At 37.8% G+C, this 13,972-nt stretch overlaps 1 protein-coding gene across 4 annotated transcripts in view; it reads left to right on the top strand.

Annotated features, from left to right (window-relative positions):
- Nucleotides 1–13,972, top strand: part of lrrk2 (leucine-rich repeat kinase 2) — a 49,876-nt gene that overhangs the window by 390 nt on the left and 35,514 nt on the right. For 2 of the 4 annotated variants that reach the window (XR_006011796.1, XM_041996354.1), the window contains exons 1-13: nt 2,248–2,754; nt 3,346–3,431; nt 3,855–3,964; nt 5,951–6,039; nt 6,455–6,589; nt 7,584–7,718; nt 8,878–9,009; nt 9,375–9,494; nt 10,852–11,012; nt 11,106–11,185; nt 11,270–11,376; nt 11,724–11,853; nt 12,701–12,825. Coding sequence is in view for 3 of the 4 variants with exons in the window: in XM_041996354.1 (XP_041852288.1) it covers nt 2,619–2,754; nt 3,346–3,431; nt 3,855–3,964; nt 5,951–6,039; nt 6,455–6,589; nt 7,584–7,718; nt 8,878–9,009; nt 9,375–9,494; nt 10,852–11,012; nt 11,106–11,185; nt 11,270–11,376; nt 11,724–11,853; nt 12,701–12,825 (1,546 nt within the window). In the remaining variant the exon portion in view is untranslated. Of the gene's footprint in view, nt 1–2,247; nt 2,755–3,345; nt 3,432–3,854; nt 3,965–5,950; nt 6,040–6,454; nt 6,590–7,583; nt 7,719–8,877; nt 9,010–9,374; nt 9,495–10,851; nt 11,013–11,105; nt 11,186–11,269; nt 11,377–11,723; nt 11,854–12,700; nt 12,826–13,972 lie in introns of those variants that run through there. The other 2 variants (XM_041996355.1, XM_041996356.1) reach the window with 2 other exon arrangements.

Below are 13,972 nucleotides of genomic sequence, written 5' to 3'. Positions count from 1 at the left end.
GTTGCTTTTCTATCATTTCCATTCTCCTCTGCAATCAGACCAGACAGCTGTTGCCCACTGGATATTTCTTTTTTTTTTCCAGAACATTCTCTGTAAACCTCAGTAAAAGTGATTTTGCATGAAAATCCCAGTATATCAACAGTTTCTAAAATACTCAGACCAGACATTCAAAGTTACTTAAATTTCCTTTCTTCCCAATTTTCACGCTCAGTTTGAACTCCAGTAATCCACCTAGACCATGTCTACATGTTTGAATGCACTGAATTGCTGCCATGTGATTGGCTGATTAGCTATTAGTATTAACAGGCAATTGATTGGGTGTTCTTACTAACACCTGGTGAGTGTATGCTGCTGTTATTCACTGGAGACTAAAAATAACCCTTTTAACAAAAGCGTTAGTCACATTTCTACGGTGGCCGGGAAGTGCAAAACATATTACATCGAGTGAAACACTTACATTGTCGCGATGCATATTTACATAATAAAAACTATGTTTACATTTACAAAACAAAAATACAGTTACGAACCATTTTCACCAATGACTAAGCAACTTTACATTTCAGAAAAAAACAACTTTACAAAACGCGAAACACTTTTACAATCCTTGATGCAAACCTTGTGCAATTACAAAACACTTTTCCAAAGTTCTGATTACATTGTTGATACACTTTAACCAACAGCAAAGAAATTTTACATTGACGCGAAACACCTTTACAAGCTCAGGAAACACAATTACAAAGATATGAACAGGTGTTTACCAAAATCTGTGACCTATTAAAATCTGTACCGCCGGGGGTGATAGTGTATTTCTCTGCATGTACGTCTTGGAAGCCGAGCAAAGTCTTGAAACACTTTTATTGAAGTCTGAGCTCATTATAATGCCGGTACAGAAAAGTCACACATTCTTGGTGACCTCTGTGATCTTATGTGAGGGTCACATTATGTTAAGAGTCCAGACTGAAAGGGTTAAAATGAGACCCCCCCCCCCCCCCAAAAAAAACAGCTGTCTGGACGGACAGCTGTTCTTCAATGTCAAAAACAATCTGAGAAAAATAAGTAGAAAATAAAAATGTAAACATACTGAAAAATAAATAAAACATTATTTAGACAAATAAATGTGGAAATATACAGAAAGTTACATAGCTTTAGTTAAATACAAGTATATATCTAACATTAATACTTTTATCAATCCGTTGTTCTGATTGCATTTAATCATTCATTTGCCACTTTCCTGTTAATTAAAATACAGCTTCCACAGTGAAGGAGAAAAAGGTAAGCGCCATATTTGCCACTGGCACAATGTTGGACTGTAAACGTAAAGCTATAATATGCCAGCAACTGCTGGTGTGAATATTCTCCCATAACTGTAACTGCAGGCTTTTCATTTATTCAAAACCTAGAAGAAACTGATAAAACGTTATTAGCTCCGGCAGAGTGGTTCACATGTACACTTAACTTAGGGTGCAGGACAGAACGGCGGGGTGCTACAACGCATAATGAGAAATATGCAAACAAACCCACTCTTAGAGGACCAAACACCACACACACACACACACACACACACACACACACACACGCACGCACGCACAGATGTGAAAATAAACTAAATTGCTTATATTATTTTTGGTTTATTCCACATTTCTTATATGTACTCTTTATTGATTTTCTTCATATTATAGGCTATAACAAATATACAAAAAATAGCAACCACCCTTCTCAGATTTATATTTAAATTATATATTACATTTTTAATTGAATTAATTTTTGTGGCACTAGTTCCACACACCCTAACCCTGACAGTGCAAACACCGTAGTAACTTCTGTAGGTGCGCAGCACAAAACAGTAATGGTATGAGTGATGGTGGCCACAGTAGAAAAAGACAGAAAAAGCTGAAATTTGTTAAATTAACTCAAGTTTGTGGAAATAATGCAAGACACGATTAAAGGATACGCCATTTAATTAACAATGACATTTTACTGCGACAACACGGTTCCATTGTCAACCATGTGTAGCTTATTTATTTATTTAAAATTTAATTCCGGAAATAAATAAATAAAAACTCAAGAGAGCGGGGGCTCGTGCAGACCTCTGTCGGTTAGCCTCCGAGTTGTCAAACTGGCTGCGCGCGCCGCGTTTGTTTCCAGCCTCCTCTCCTCTAAACGGGAAGTTTGTTTTTTTCTGACTCGAGTCATATGATGTGACCGCAGGGAAGCAGGAACACGCCTGTTGTAGGGGAACCACTGGTCTTTCACACAGAAATAACAGAAAGTTTCCGACTCCATAAAGAGGAACACATTCTTCGGCCAAAAGAAAGTTATCCGGGGACGGTGATGTCAACGTCGGGGCCGACACTCCGCGTCACTGACAGCTTTCCTGGCCATGACAACCTGCCATAGCTATGTTGTAGCTTCTGTATTATAATGGGGTTTTTATCTCATATCAGACAGTGTGGTGTAAAGATAAGAGAGGCATCCGTGGAAGTTTCGCTTTTTCTCTGTGCCGCTGTAGCATGCGGCGAGGTCCGCTCGAAGGCTTTTGTCGGCTCTGATTGAGAGAATGCACTGATTGACCTAAATGCACGTCAAGTCTTCAGCAGGAAAAAAGCTCTTCAAAGACCATGGTTAACAAAGAAGAATTAGAAGAAAGGTTGAAGAAACTTTTGGTGAGGCTGAAAACTCCCCAAGAGGACAGACAACTGAGTACACTGATTCAAATAATTCAGGATCTGCTTTTCCTGGCGCACACAGACTATGGTAGGAAGCACTCTGTTCCTCCATGTGCATCATGCTGCTTGCTTTTAATAAACAGGCCTACTTTCCGGTAACATTTTAGCACGACTCCGGAGCAGTTTTTCACTGATGTTTCCCGAAGTTAAATAGAAATTGCACGTTGCGATAGATGTGCTGCAGCATCCACTTTATTCCTTATATGAATTAATATAATGTAGACAGTATTGTGTATTTTACTTCACTTTTTCAGCAACAAAATAGAAATTAAACTAAAAGCTGGTAGTTTGGCCCCTGCTGACTAAAATATTGTTATACATACACATCTTAGATTAACTTGTATTATGTGAATGCAGCTTGTAAATACCAGTTTAATCTTTTTCAATTTGGTGTATTTTAAAGGCTTTATATGTTATCCATTGTGTAAACATTCATCGTGAAAGTAACTGTAAGGAAAGCTGCAGAGTACATGTAACAGAAGTAAAAGTAAAATATTTAAAATACATTTTGTTTTATGTTGAAAGTTCATTATTGGAACATTAAAAATAGAAATGCAAGTGAAAGAAGGCTTACTTTAGATTAAAATTAGCTTGTTCTATCTGACGTCTTTTGTTACAGCAGCTGATCTGTTTGAAGACAAAGATGTCCATGCCCCCCTCATGGTGGTGCTGTCATCTTACATCAGCAGCAGAGGAGTCCAGCAGGTAATCCAACACTTATTTCTCATCAGAATGGGCTTTTGTGAGCTTTTAGTTTCATAGCAGTTGCTTTTCTAAATTTTATTGTTGCTGCAAAAGGTCACACAAGGGTTACTTGCTGATATATTCTCTGTTCTGTGGAGCTGGTGTGCCATTTGTAAGTGACATATCTATGGATGATCTGGCGTGTTTATGGCATCTTGTGACTGCTGAGTATTGTAACTTATCAGAGGTAAGATTGTACCTTGACGTGAAGCTACTTTATATCAGCTCGTCTTGGTTTGCTGAAAGCTGTCAGGTGCTCTTTCCTCAAGGAGCTGAAGATGACTCAGAGAAACACTCACTTTAACCTGATTTTCTATATGTTATTAGTTTTCTGTGGTTAATCTGAGGTGGTCTCCTATAAAGTGTGTATTTTTGTTTGTACAGGTGGGCTGGTCATTGCTTTGTCAGCTTATTGAAATATGTCCCCGTACACTGGAGCAGCTAACCAAACCTCTGAAGGCCGCCAGGGAGTGGGAGGTACTGGGAGTGCACCAGTAAGTTAAGATATATTGATGAGCGGTGGGTAGTTTAATGTTCTACCGCCAACATGGTTTGTGTCAGATGGAAGGGATCAATCTGGAGTAGAGTGTTGAGCCGAACCCCATTTGCATATATTTTGTTTCCAAGCAGTCAGACAGCGTCTTGGGTTTTGTTCTTTTAAAAATAGGGAAAATAAAAAAATAAGAAAAATAGCAGCTAAGACCTGGCACAGGACCTGATGTAAACATTCTGCAACAACAACAAAAAAATACTAATTTCCATAGAGCCTTGGGCTGACCATGGTCAAATTCATTACACATGCAAAAAAAGTCCACTGTCCCAACAATAAACTTAAGTTTAGGTGGTTTATGTGCTTGTTGGAAGCAAGCAAACAATGATAAAAAAAAAACTCCTTCCCTCCTGCTGCTTCTCTTGTGCTGGTACAGAAACATAAACCTGATATCATATTTATAGATCTGGTCTCCTCAAACCTTACATAACTAAACAAAAAGCAAAGAACCTTAACTAAATGAATAATAAAAATAATAATAATAAACATTTTCTCAAAGAAAATATAAAAAAATAACCGAAACTGAAACATCTAACAAAGTTATTACTGATAAGAGATAAGTAGCTACTCAGGACCTGAAAGATGCCACTCACTTGATTCATCTACTGTTCACCGAAGCCTCGTCAGAAATGGTCTCCAGGAAGCAATTCGTAAGGAAGTGGACCAGAGACAAAAGGCTGAGGTATGTTAAATGACACTAGAGCTGGACAGAAAATCAGTAACAACAGGTCTGATGGAATCACTGGAGAAGGTGCTTGTATGAATTATAGATGTAATTTATACTCTTTTCTGTATTGCTTTTTTTTTTTCATGTGTTTTTATTATCTTTTACTTCTTATATGGACCAAATTGTGAGTCTGAAATAAAGATTGAATTGAATTGATGGAATAATGGATCCTAAATGAAAAAGTTTAATACAAGTCATTGTTCTGATCTGAGGAGACCAGGACATGAATACAACATGCAACCATCTGTAAAATACGATGGAGGCTCTGCCATAGTTTGAGACTGCGTTTCAGCCACTGATGTTGGGAATCTTATTAAAGGTCATGACATTAGGAAAAGTTTGATCCACTATGCAATACATCTGTAAGTGGAAGTGGTAGAAACAGCTTCATTTTTTTATTATGACAATGCTGCTGAAGGTGGAGGTGTACATGGGTTGCGACAATGTACTGATAGATGATAGAAAAGAAAAGAACAACAACAAACGTTTTGATGAGTGATGTGTCAAAGCAACACCAAGATGAATGCCAGGATCTAAGGCTTCCTATCATAAACTTGCAGCCTAACAAGGTGATATATGGTTCAGGTAATTCTCAGCAGATTTTCAGCATACATGACACGGAAAATTCAAGATTCACATGATTGTTTTCCAGCACAGTATTGATCTCCTTGAGCTATTTTTTGGACTAAGTTATACTGTATAGATATGAACTGTCGTTTCAATATTTGTTTAAAACATTTCTACCATCTTTAGTGGACAGAACTTCTCAGAATCTAATCCAGCTATTAGAATACTGTACATTATGAATTTGAGACATCAGTATTGCAAGTTTTCTTTTCATAATTTTGTTCCTCTTTAAATATCCAGACGTGTCTCTTATTGTTGTTCGTGCCTCTGTCTAACATTTGGGCAAACAAACCAAAGCTTCAGTTATTGAATTCGGCCATCTTTCTTCCTTCTTTTTCTCCATGTGTGTCAGTAAAAGGGGTCACAAAAATAGGCTCCCAGCAATAATAGAAATAATTAGTTTGAGTCACTTCAAACGCTACTCAAATAAATAATTGAAAAAAATACCCAAAATATAAGTTAAAGTTTGCACAACCCTGATTTAGATTAAGCAGACAGTGAAAATCTATGGAGGGTTTAAATGATAAATGATGTTACGTTCATAATGAAGTTAAATGTTGTCTCATATGCTTTCAGGCAGATCCTAAAGGTACTATCTCAGTACAGCACGGACTGTCGAGTGACCATGGTTGGACTTCGAGCATTGGCTCTACTGCTCAGATCAGGTACATGTCTACACAATGAACTGGAGAAGTTCTACAATATGTTGTAAAGTAGCAGATTAATTCCAGGTACAGTTTGTGATATTATCATGGATGTTTTGTCATATTGCAACATATCAAAACCACTTGCCCCACACTGTGTGCTTGCAAAATCTTAGATTGTTAATAAAAGCTAATTAGTGGCTTTAATGTTGAGGATATTAAAACCAATATAAAAGGCAACTTAAGGAAAATACTGGCAAGAGAGGGGAGGGTATGTATTGCTTCAGCTCTCTCTTTAATCCTTCTGGATGTTTGGAAAACTATAAAGTATGTTGAGTGAAAGGTTCAGATAACACAAAGAAGAAAAACAGGAGTGTCAGTGGTTGATGAAAGTCACCAAATGTTTCATTGTATTTTTGTATACATTATTGCACAGACATAATTCCTCTGTTGGTGCTGGAGGAGGAAGAGGATGTGTTTTTTCTGGTGGTGCAGGCGATGAAGACCTTTCCTACCAGTGAGGAGGTGCAGCTTCAAGGCTGTGGAGCTCTGCAGCTGCTGCTGGACAGAGGTGGAAACATGCATTCTCTCGCTATAACATTAGTAACACCTTACGGTCATGTGGAATAATGCAGAGTTTCTTTGTCTTTAATACTCTAAAACCTTTATAGCCTAGTTTTACCTGTTTACCTAGTTTGCTGTTTCTGGATCTGTGTCATATATCACTATTAGTTATTGTGTTATTCTCTGTTTTGGGGATTTTTAATCAGATTTAGCTCCTCGTCTTTAGATGTGACCAAGCTTTAGTTAGAGCCTCAGCTGTATGTAGATGCAACCATTTTCTCCATCTAAGAGAGTAGAGAATGTTAGCATGTGCTAATATGCAAATAGCTAATTTAACAAAAAATGAATTAATGCCACAAATAGTACACTTACAAAGAAAAGTATACAAACATATAAACAGCACATTTCAATACAAAAACTAGCATAATATGACAGAGGTGCTGCTCGAGGAAGGACAGGCATAGTTTTAATAGCTTTTGAGCTGGAACTAAGACATTCATGCTTTTTCTATAAGAAAAGCTATGTATGTTAATCATTAACATTCCTGCAGCTAACATGTTAATGTGTGTATTATCAGTAACACCAATCAAAAATTGGGTGTATTTGCTGAGCTGTTTAAATGTCTTTTCATAGTATTTGAGGAAATATATGATACCTCGAAACAAATATATTCAGAACTTGAACATGTATAGGAAACAAAGCTATTGTTGACATTGAAAACTAGCCCACTGGCACACTAAGCTAAACATTAGTCTGGCTAGCGTAGCTCTTGGTGCTAATACGACTTTCTGTGTCAGAGACATTACAGGAATCTAATTTAAGTTACTTTGGCTAGCATCCCCTTAGCAGGAAACATGGAGTGGTTAGCATGATTTTAATTTCACTGCAATGAAACACAGGTTGTAAATAAAATTAAAAAATTAAGCTAACTTTGCATTCAAATGTCTCTATATGCTGTTGTGTATAATATCTGATTACATGCCTTGTGTCTGTGCGTTCAGTAAGTGATGACCATGTTGTAGAGTTTGTGGAGAACCAGGACCATGTCGTGGTTCTTTCGGCTCTGCAGAGGTTCTCAGACAGTCCAGAACTGCTCCTGCAGGCTATGAAAGCGCTACTTCCTCTGGCCCAAACCAGTAAGACTTTAATAACATTAACAACTACAATAATGAGAAGAAGTGTCCTTAAAACCTGATTTCTTTCTTGAACAGTGGTTCTTGGAATTCAGTTATGAAAGTTTCTCCACCTGTTACTTTTTTTTTTTTTTTTACCTGTTCCTCGACATATTACATGTTGACATCAAGAGGTTTAGCTTCAGTGTTCATGTTCTAGTGCATCATCAGAACATCTGTAATGCATTTTATCTGTTTTGATGTAAATCAAATTACACCATACGCCATGAGGCATGGTCAACGTTGTCCTGCCTTGTTGTAGCAGCTATTTCTAGAACAGAGTAGCAGTTCTTGGGGGGGGGGCGTAATATTTTCCCGGAAATCCCCCACTGTGAACACTATGTGTTAAGTAGCTGGGAGAAACTTTTGTTTTTCAGAGATAATTGGGATGAAGCTTTCTGTGAAAGCATACTTTTGTTTTTGGACCTAAAATGAATAAATAAATGCAGGAAATCTAAATAGTTTTATCCAAACTGTAACATTTTTGTGGTTTGTCTGATATATTGTCTGATCCAGAAAGCTGCAGTTCATGACAGATTTTAGGCATCATTAGATAACTTTAACTTTTTAATTTTTACTTTTAGCAAAAATGTCAGGATTTTGAAATTGGAAAAAAAACAAATATAAATAAAGTTGGGTTTAATATTTTTATGATATATTGTGATCTTCCATCACAACAGTGACTTCACTGCAGTCGTCACACATCTTCAGTTTGCAGAAGATGGTGCTATTTTTATTCCAGTAAAAGGAGAATATACAGAGAGCAGCTCAATTTTTTCCTCTAATTAAGTTCTAATGAGCTGGAGGATTTTCTTCAGAAGAAGTGGAACTGGACATAAAAAAGTGTAAAAGTGACATGACAAAGTTTCAGTCTTGAACATTTGTTCCACTCGAATCTCATTTCTTCACAGCTGTGGGATTTATCACAGTCACAGGGGGATTCCAGGCTCTTTTTGTTCTGACCTGCTTTTCTTATTTTTATCTCAGTATGTTTTGTAGTGAAGTGTTTTTGATTCTTATGCTACCCACATGCTTTTCATACAGTGTGTTTTTATGTTATAACTAAGTGTGAAATCCAGCAGTATGAGCACACTGCACACCTTAACATGCTTGTCTCCTTCAGCCAGTAACGTGGAGGTGTTGATGTCAGGAGGTACTCGCTGTTACAGCCTGGTCATTGCTGCCATGGACGCCTTCCCTGAAGTGGAGGAACTGCAGGAGATGGCCTGCTGCCTGTTCAGGAGGTTAACATCAGGTTAGATCAGGGGCCAAATGGTGGGTTTTCAAAGGTCTGACAATTTTACTTCCAAATTGTCAGAAATGAACCTACACTTAGAGAGTTAAATTAAACAGATGCATTGTGTTTTATGTCTTTGGGAGATGCTTTGTTTGCAAAATTCAGCAGGCTGAATAAATAGGAAACCAGAGAGAATAAATTAACTGTTGATGATTAACTTTCAAGTACTTGTAGATAGTTGACAGTGATAACACTGCTTGTAAAATCAATACAGCAATGTTTGGATTTCAGTAATGACATACTGATGTGTGTTTTGAGATGAAGATTGTTGATGGAGGCTTCGGTATGATTCAGAGTGGGCTTGTTTTTTGTTCTCTTTGTAGAGAGTTACTACAACATCCTGGTGCTAAATGGCTTCCAGAGGGTCGCAGTGAGAGCCTGTCAGACTTTTCCCGACAACGCCACCCTGCAAGCTGCCGCCCTGTCCTGCCTGGCTGACCTCAGTGAGGACACACATTCACCAACTATATTTATCTCATTTATTCCCATTCACTTAGAAGGATTAGGGATTCAAAACGTGCAGCAGGAATGTTACGCTCTGCTGGGTGAATGGGGTGAGAAAACAGTTCATTCTCTGTTTATAGCCTCTCCAGCTGTGACATTCAATCATTTCATTCCCAGAGTGAGTGAGCATGATTGTTTCTGTGCCTGCTTTTATTGATATCGTGTTAAAAGTTTAGCAAATTGGTCAATTTCGCTGAATGAATAGGAAGAGATGTCGATGGGCAGAGAAAGAAGAAATAAACATTACAGAGAAAACAACATAGTTTTATCTGCTTGACTGATTTATAGACACAATGCATTATCTCCGCTCAGATTCCTGTACATTGCAAACTAGTTTTTATGACTGGGTCGACATATTTTTCTGAAAGTTACAAATCCAAGGAAGCTCATGGACCATTTCAAGGATCTGCCACTTAAATCCTGACAAATCTGACCCATTAAATCAAAGGCAGCAATTGCCTCTTTCAAATACACTCAGCTATGTACCCATTTTAGGGAACTGTAGTTAGTCTCTTATTAGCCACTGTACTATTAAAAAAGTAGACGGATGTGTTTATCATTTAGTAATTTCTAGGCCAGATTTACAGCACTAGCATATAAACTTGATCTTGAAGGTTTTAAAATAGGGGCCCTGCAAAAAACACAGTTGGTGGTAACACATCCTTGTAATATAATCTGGTATCAGCTTAATACTTTCTGTTGGAGAAGATACCATATAACTGATTTTTGGTACTTTCACTGATGCTTACTGTACAGTTCTTTTGGTAAACAGACTTTTTTAATACCATACCATTGTTTTAGCACTGTGTAATCATGCATGTTAACAAGGGTTGCAGCTGATGTGATTCCTTCACAAAGCAATCTCCACTTACTTAAAGTGCCAGTTTCACCAGGCCTTTACCCTTTTACAGCAAGCCAGAGCACCTTTACCAGCTATATACTTCATTCTGTTCAGGGTCAAGGTGGGTGGAGGCTTTCCCAGATGACCTTGACCAGTTTCCACTTGTTACTCCTCTGGATAGGGCTTATAATTAAAAACGTGTAAACAGGGAATCAGAATGACCCTAAATATACTTTCAAAGATGGAAAGAAGAAGAAATATTGTTGTTATGGCTTGTAACAAGCAGTGTGATTGGTAATATACACATCCCGTCTCCACTTTTCACCTTGGAGTTTTTAGAAATCATAATCTGTACATACTGCTATCTGTTATTATGACCTCAAATAGCCTGAAACTGAGGGTCTGACTAGATGTTTTCATCACCATAGTAACGCCATGCTGTCTTCTTCTGTCAGCTTCAACCATTGTGCAGAATAAAGCGGTGGCCGAGCAGGGTTTGGAGGAAGGAGAGGAAGAAGAGAACAGAGGCAAGGAGGAGGTGAAGGACATGAGCCTGGGTTGGATGGAGGACTGCTGCACAGCGCTGGAGCTCCACGCCGCTGAACCAACTGTTCAGGTCAGTCAGATATCTGTTTATTCTGGAGCCTGAGCAGTAATTTAACACAGTCCTACTTCAGTAAAAGTCTTCAACTTGTGTGAATCGCCTCAGGAAGCTGCATGCTGGGCCATTCATAATTTACTACTGCACGGAGTTCAAGTGGACCATTCAGACGAGGAGCAGGATGAGAGGTGCACAGTGAGGCCATGAAGCAACACACCAATCGACACACGTGTAACAAGGTTTAATTCATGACATGGATGTTTGTCTTTAAGGACTCCGGTTCACAGACAGTTAATGGCAGCCATGTTGCTCCACTCCTCCTCTCCCAGTGTGTTTATAGCTGCTACCACTGCCATCGCCACACTCATCATGAAAAACAGTGAGCCTTCACCACCATTTATGCACACTTGGAGAATTTCAGCCTGAATGTTTTTTGTTTGCCTTGATGTAAACACATTAAAAGCCCAATAATAACCTGTATTAATGCCACACATCCCTCAACAAAGTGCTTTTTTAAAAAGCAAATAAATATTAGCCCTACATTCTTAATAATGTAATAAAAATTACATTGTAGCTGCAACTTGGTCAGTAACCTTTAATAAAAAATAGATAAATAAGGCCTCAAGTTCACACTTATGGTTATCTATTTATTTGCATCTCACAGCTAATAATTGATAAACAGTGTGGTTTTTTTTGGTGGTGACAGAATAACGCCTTTGCTTGCAGGTCATATGAGCTCTTTGTTGCTGTCCAGTGGCCTTCATGTTAACTTGGTGGAGATGATGAAGAGACATTTAACCTCAGCAGAAGTGTCCATCAGTGCCTGCAAGCTGTTAAAGCTTCTCTTCCAGGGGAGGTGGGAACATTCACTTTTTTTAGTCTCATTAATGATATTGTGGTTGATTTTAGGGAAATCACATAACTAGATTGAATATTGTCATCTTATTGCACTTTACAATGAATGAACAAATAATTAAGTCATAACAATAAAACTAGAAAACCGAGGAAAATGTATGAATTTTATTCAGCGGCATGCTTGAATTTTAAGCTTTTAATTTAAGACATGAATACAGATAAACCAAATCTGTTAAATAAGTATATTTTAATTATATGTACAAAGTTATTGGAAACAATGAAAATAGCTTTTAATATAGTTAATCTGAGAAATACAAACCAAAAGTCTATACCGGGCAGTAATTGGCATTCTTTTGGTGAATCTAAATGATGTCTTCAAACAAAATGAATGAAAAGAATAAATAAGACTTATTTATGATTATTATCAGTGTTCACACGACTGGATTACAGAATTTGTTTCTTTTACAAAGGTGAAACAAAGAAGGGGGGAATGCTACTATCCAAAAATTTTAGTTTCAAAGGATGCAAAGTAGCCACTGAAGAGCTTGAAATCACTGTGAGACTTTGGTATCTTGGAGAAACCCAATGAGAAAACTTTGTGATTTTAGTGAGGATCTTATAAACATGTTACCACATACCCGCTGGACTGGAGTGACATGGATTGGTGGTTTAAATCCTTACCTATAAAATGTAAGGCTTTATGGGTGAAGGAAAATAAGAACAGCAGCACTATTTAGTAAAACAAAAAAGGGTGATTTGTAGTAATTTCTGGAAATATTTTTAACTATACCAATGCAGTTTAGGAGTGATCGCTTTTGTTTAGCTGTGCTTTCTCTCTGTGCATTTAGAACTGCCAGTCTGGATGAGTTGAGCATGGCTATGAATCAGATTCTCAGCTCCATGAAGGTCCACAACTTCCAGCCAAAGGTTCAACTGGAAGCTTTGCAGGCCAGCTTGGTTTTCCTTTGCCCAGGTACCCTCAAGGCTTTTTTTCTTACCTTAGTTTGCCACTAAATTAGAGATCTTTCTGTGGTATTTAGGCATGTCCGAAGTTAACTGCTGCTGAGAACTAAACGTGTTTTCACTCACATATCAGGACCTCTTTCTTTTTCAACTCACTCTTCTAGATTCTGAATGACTCATGCTGCATGAGTCACACCTGTTATTTGTACCTTGTGCTAAATGTTACACAGCACAAAACAGAATGTGCAGAATCTACAAGCTGCTGCAGCCCTCATACCTTTACGTAGTACCAAAATAAATGGAAATGAGTGCAGCATGTTTTTTTTTTAAACATGTGGAAACATGAAGGGTCCTAATTCTTCAGCACACCTCGAGGGCCGGTATCCTGCAGGTTTTCATTGTTTCCCTGATTTAACACACCTGAATAAAATCAAATGGATCCAAAAGCTTCTTGTCAACTTCTTCACAATAACCCATTAATTTCAGTCAGGTGTGTTAGATCAGGGAAACAATGAAAACCTGCAGGATACTGGCCCTCGAGGACCAGAGTTTGACACCTGTGCTGTAGACAGATTTTTTTGTAATTTCTTTGGGAATAGTTCTCCAGGCTTCCTGAATGGCTTTCCAAAGCTCTTCTTTGGATGTTGGCTCCTTTTCATTCCATCCTGTGTCCTTGTGAGGGACCGAGGCCAAGGATGAAGAGAGCACAGGAGTTTTTTTTTTAGGAAACGTCTTTGACATTTAATTTTACACAAAAAACAACAAAAATACAAATTCCAAAGTAAAAGTTCTTGGCCGATAAAAGACGTCAAATTAACATCAACATATGGAAATGAACAACTAACAAACTGACACACAAGGGAAACTATATACACTGGCTGATCAGACCATTTTGACACAAGAGGGAAAAACTGGGGATTGGACCGATATTAAAATTTTGGCCGATACAGATATCCGATATTAATATTGTTGTTATGGCTGATAACCGATATTTACCGATGTCGATTTATATATTTTGTTTCAAAAGGTTTAAGATTATTAAATTCTGTACAAAGTGAAAATAAGGCAAACATTAGGGGCGTTAGCTTCCCACCATTGTTTGTGAGGTTCTGGATGGCAGTTTTTCGGATGACATATCAAATTTGTGGTGCTGAATG

Source organism: Melanotaenia boesemani, chromosome 10, assembly GCF_017639745.1.
Source record: "Melanotaenia boesemani isolate fMelBoe1 chromosome 10, fMelBoe1.pri, whole genome shotgun sequence".
Taxonomy (NCBI): domain Eukaryota; kingdom Metazoa; phylum Chordata; class Actinopteri; order Atheriniformes; family Melanotaeniidae; genus Melanotaenia; species Melanotaenia boesemani.
Note: the sequence above shows the minus strand (reverse complement) of the source record. Positions and strands in the feature narration are given on the sequence as shown.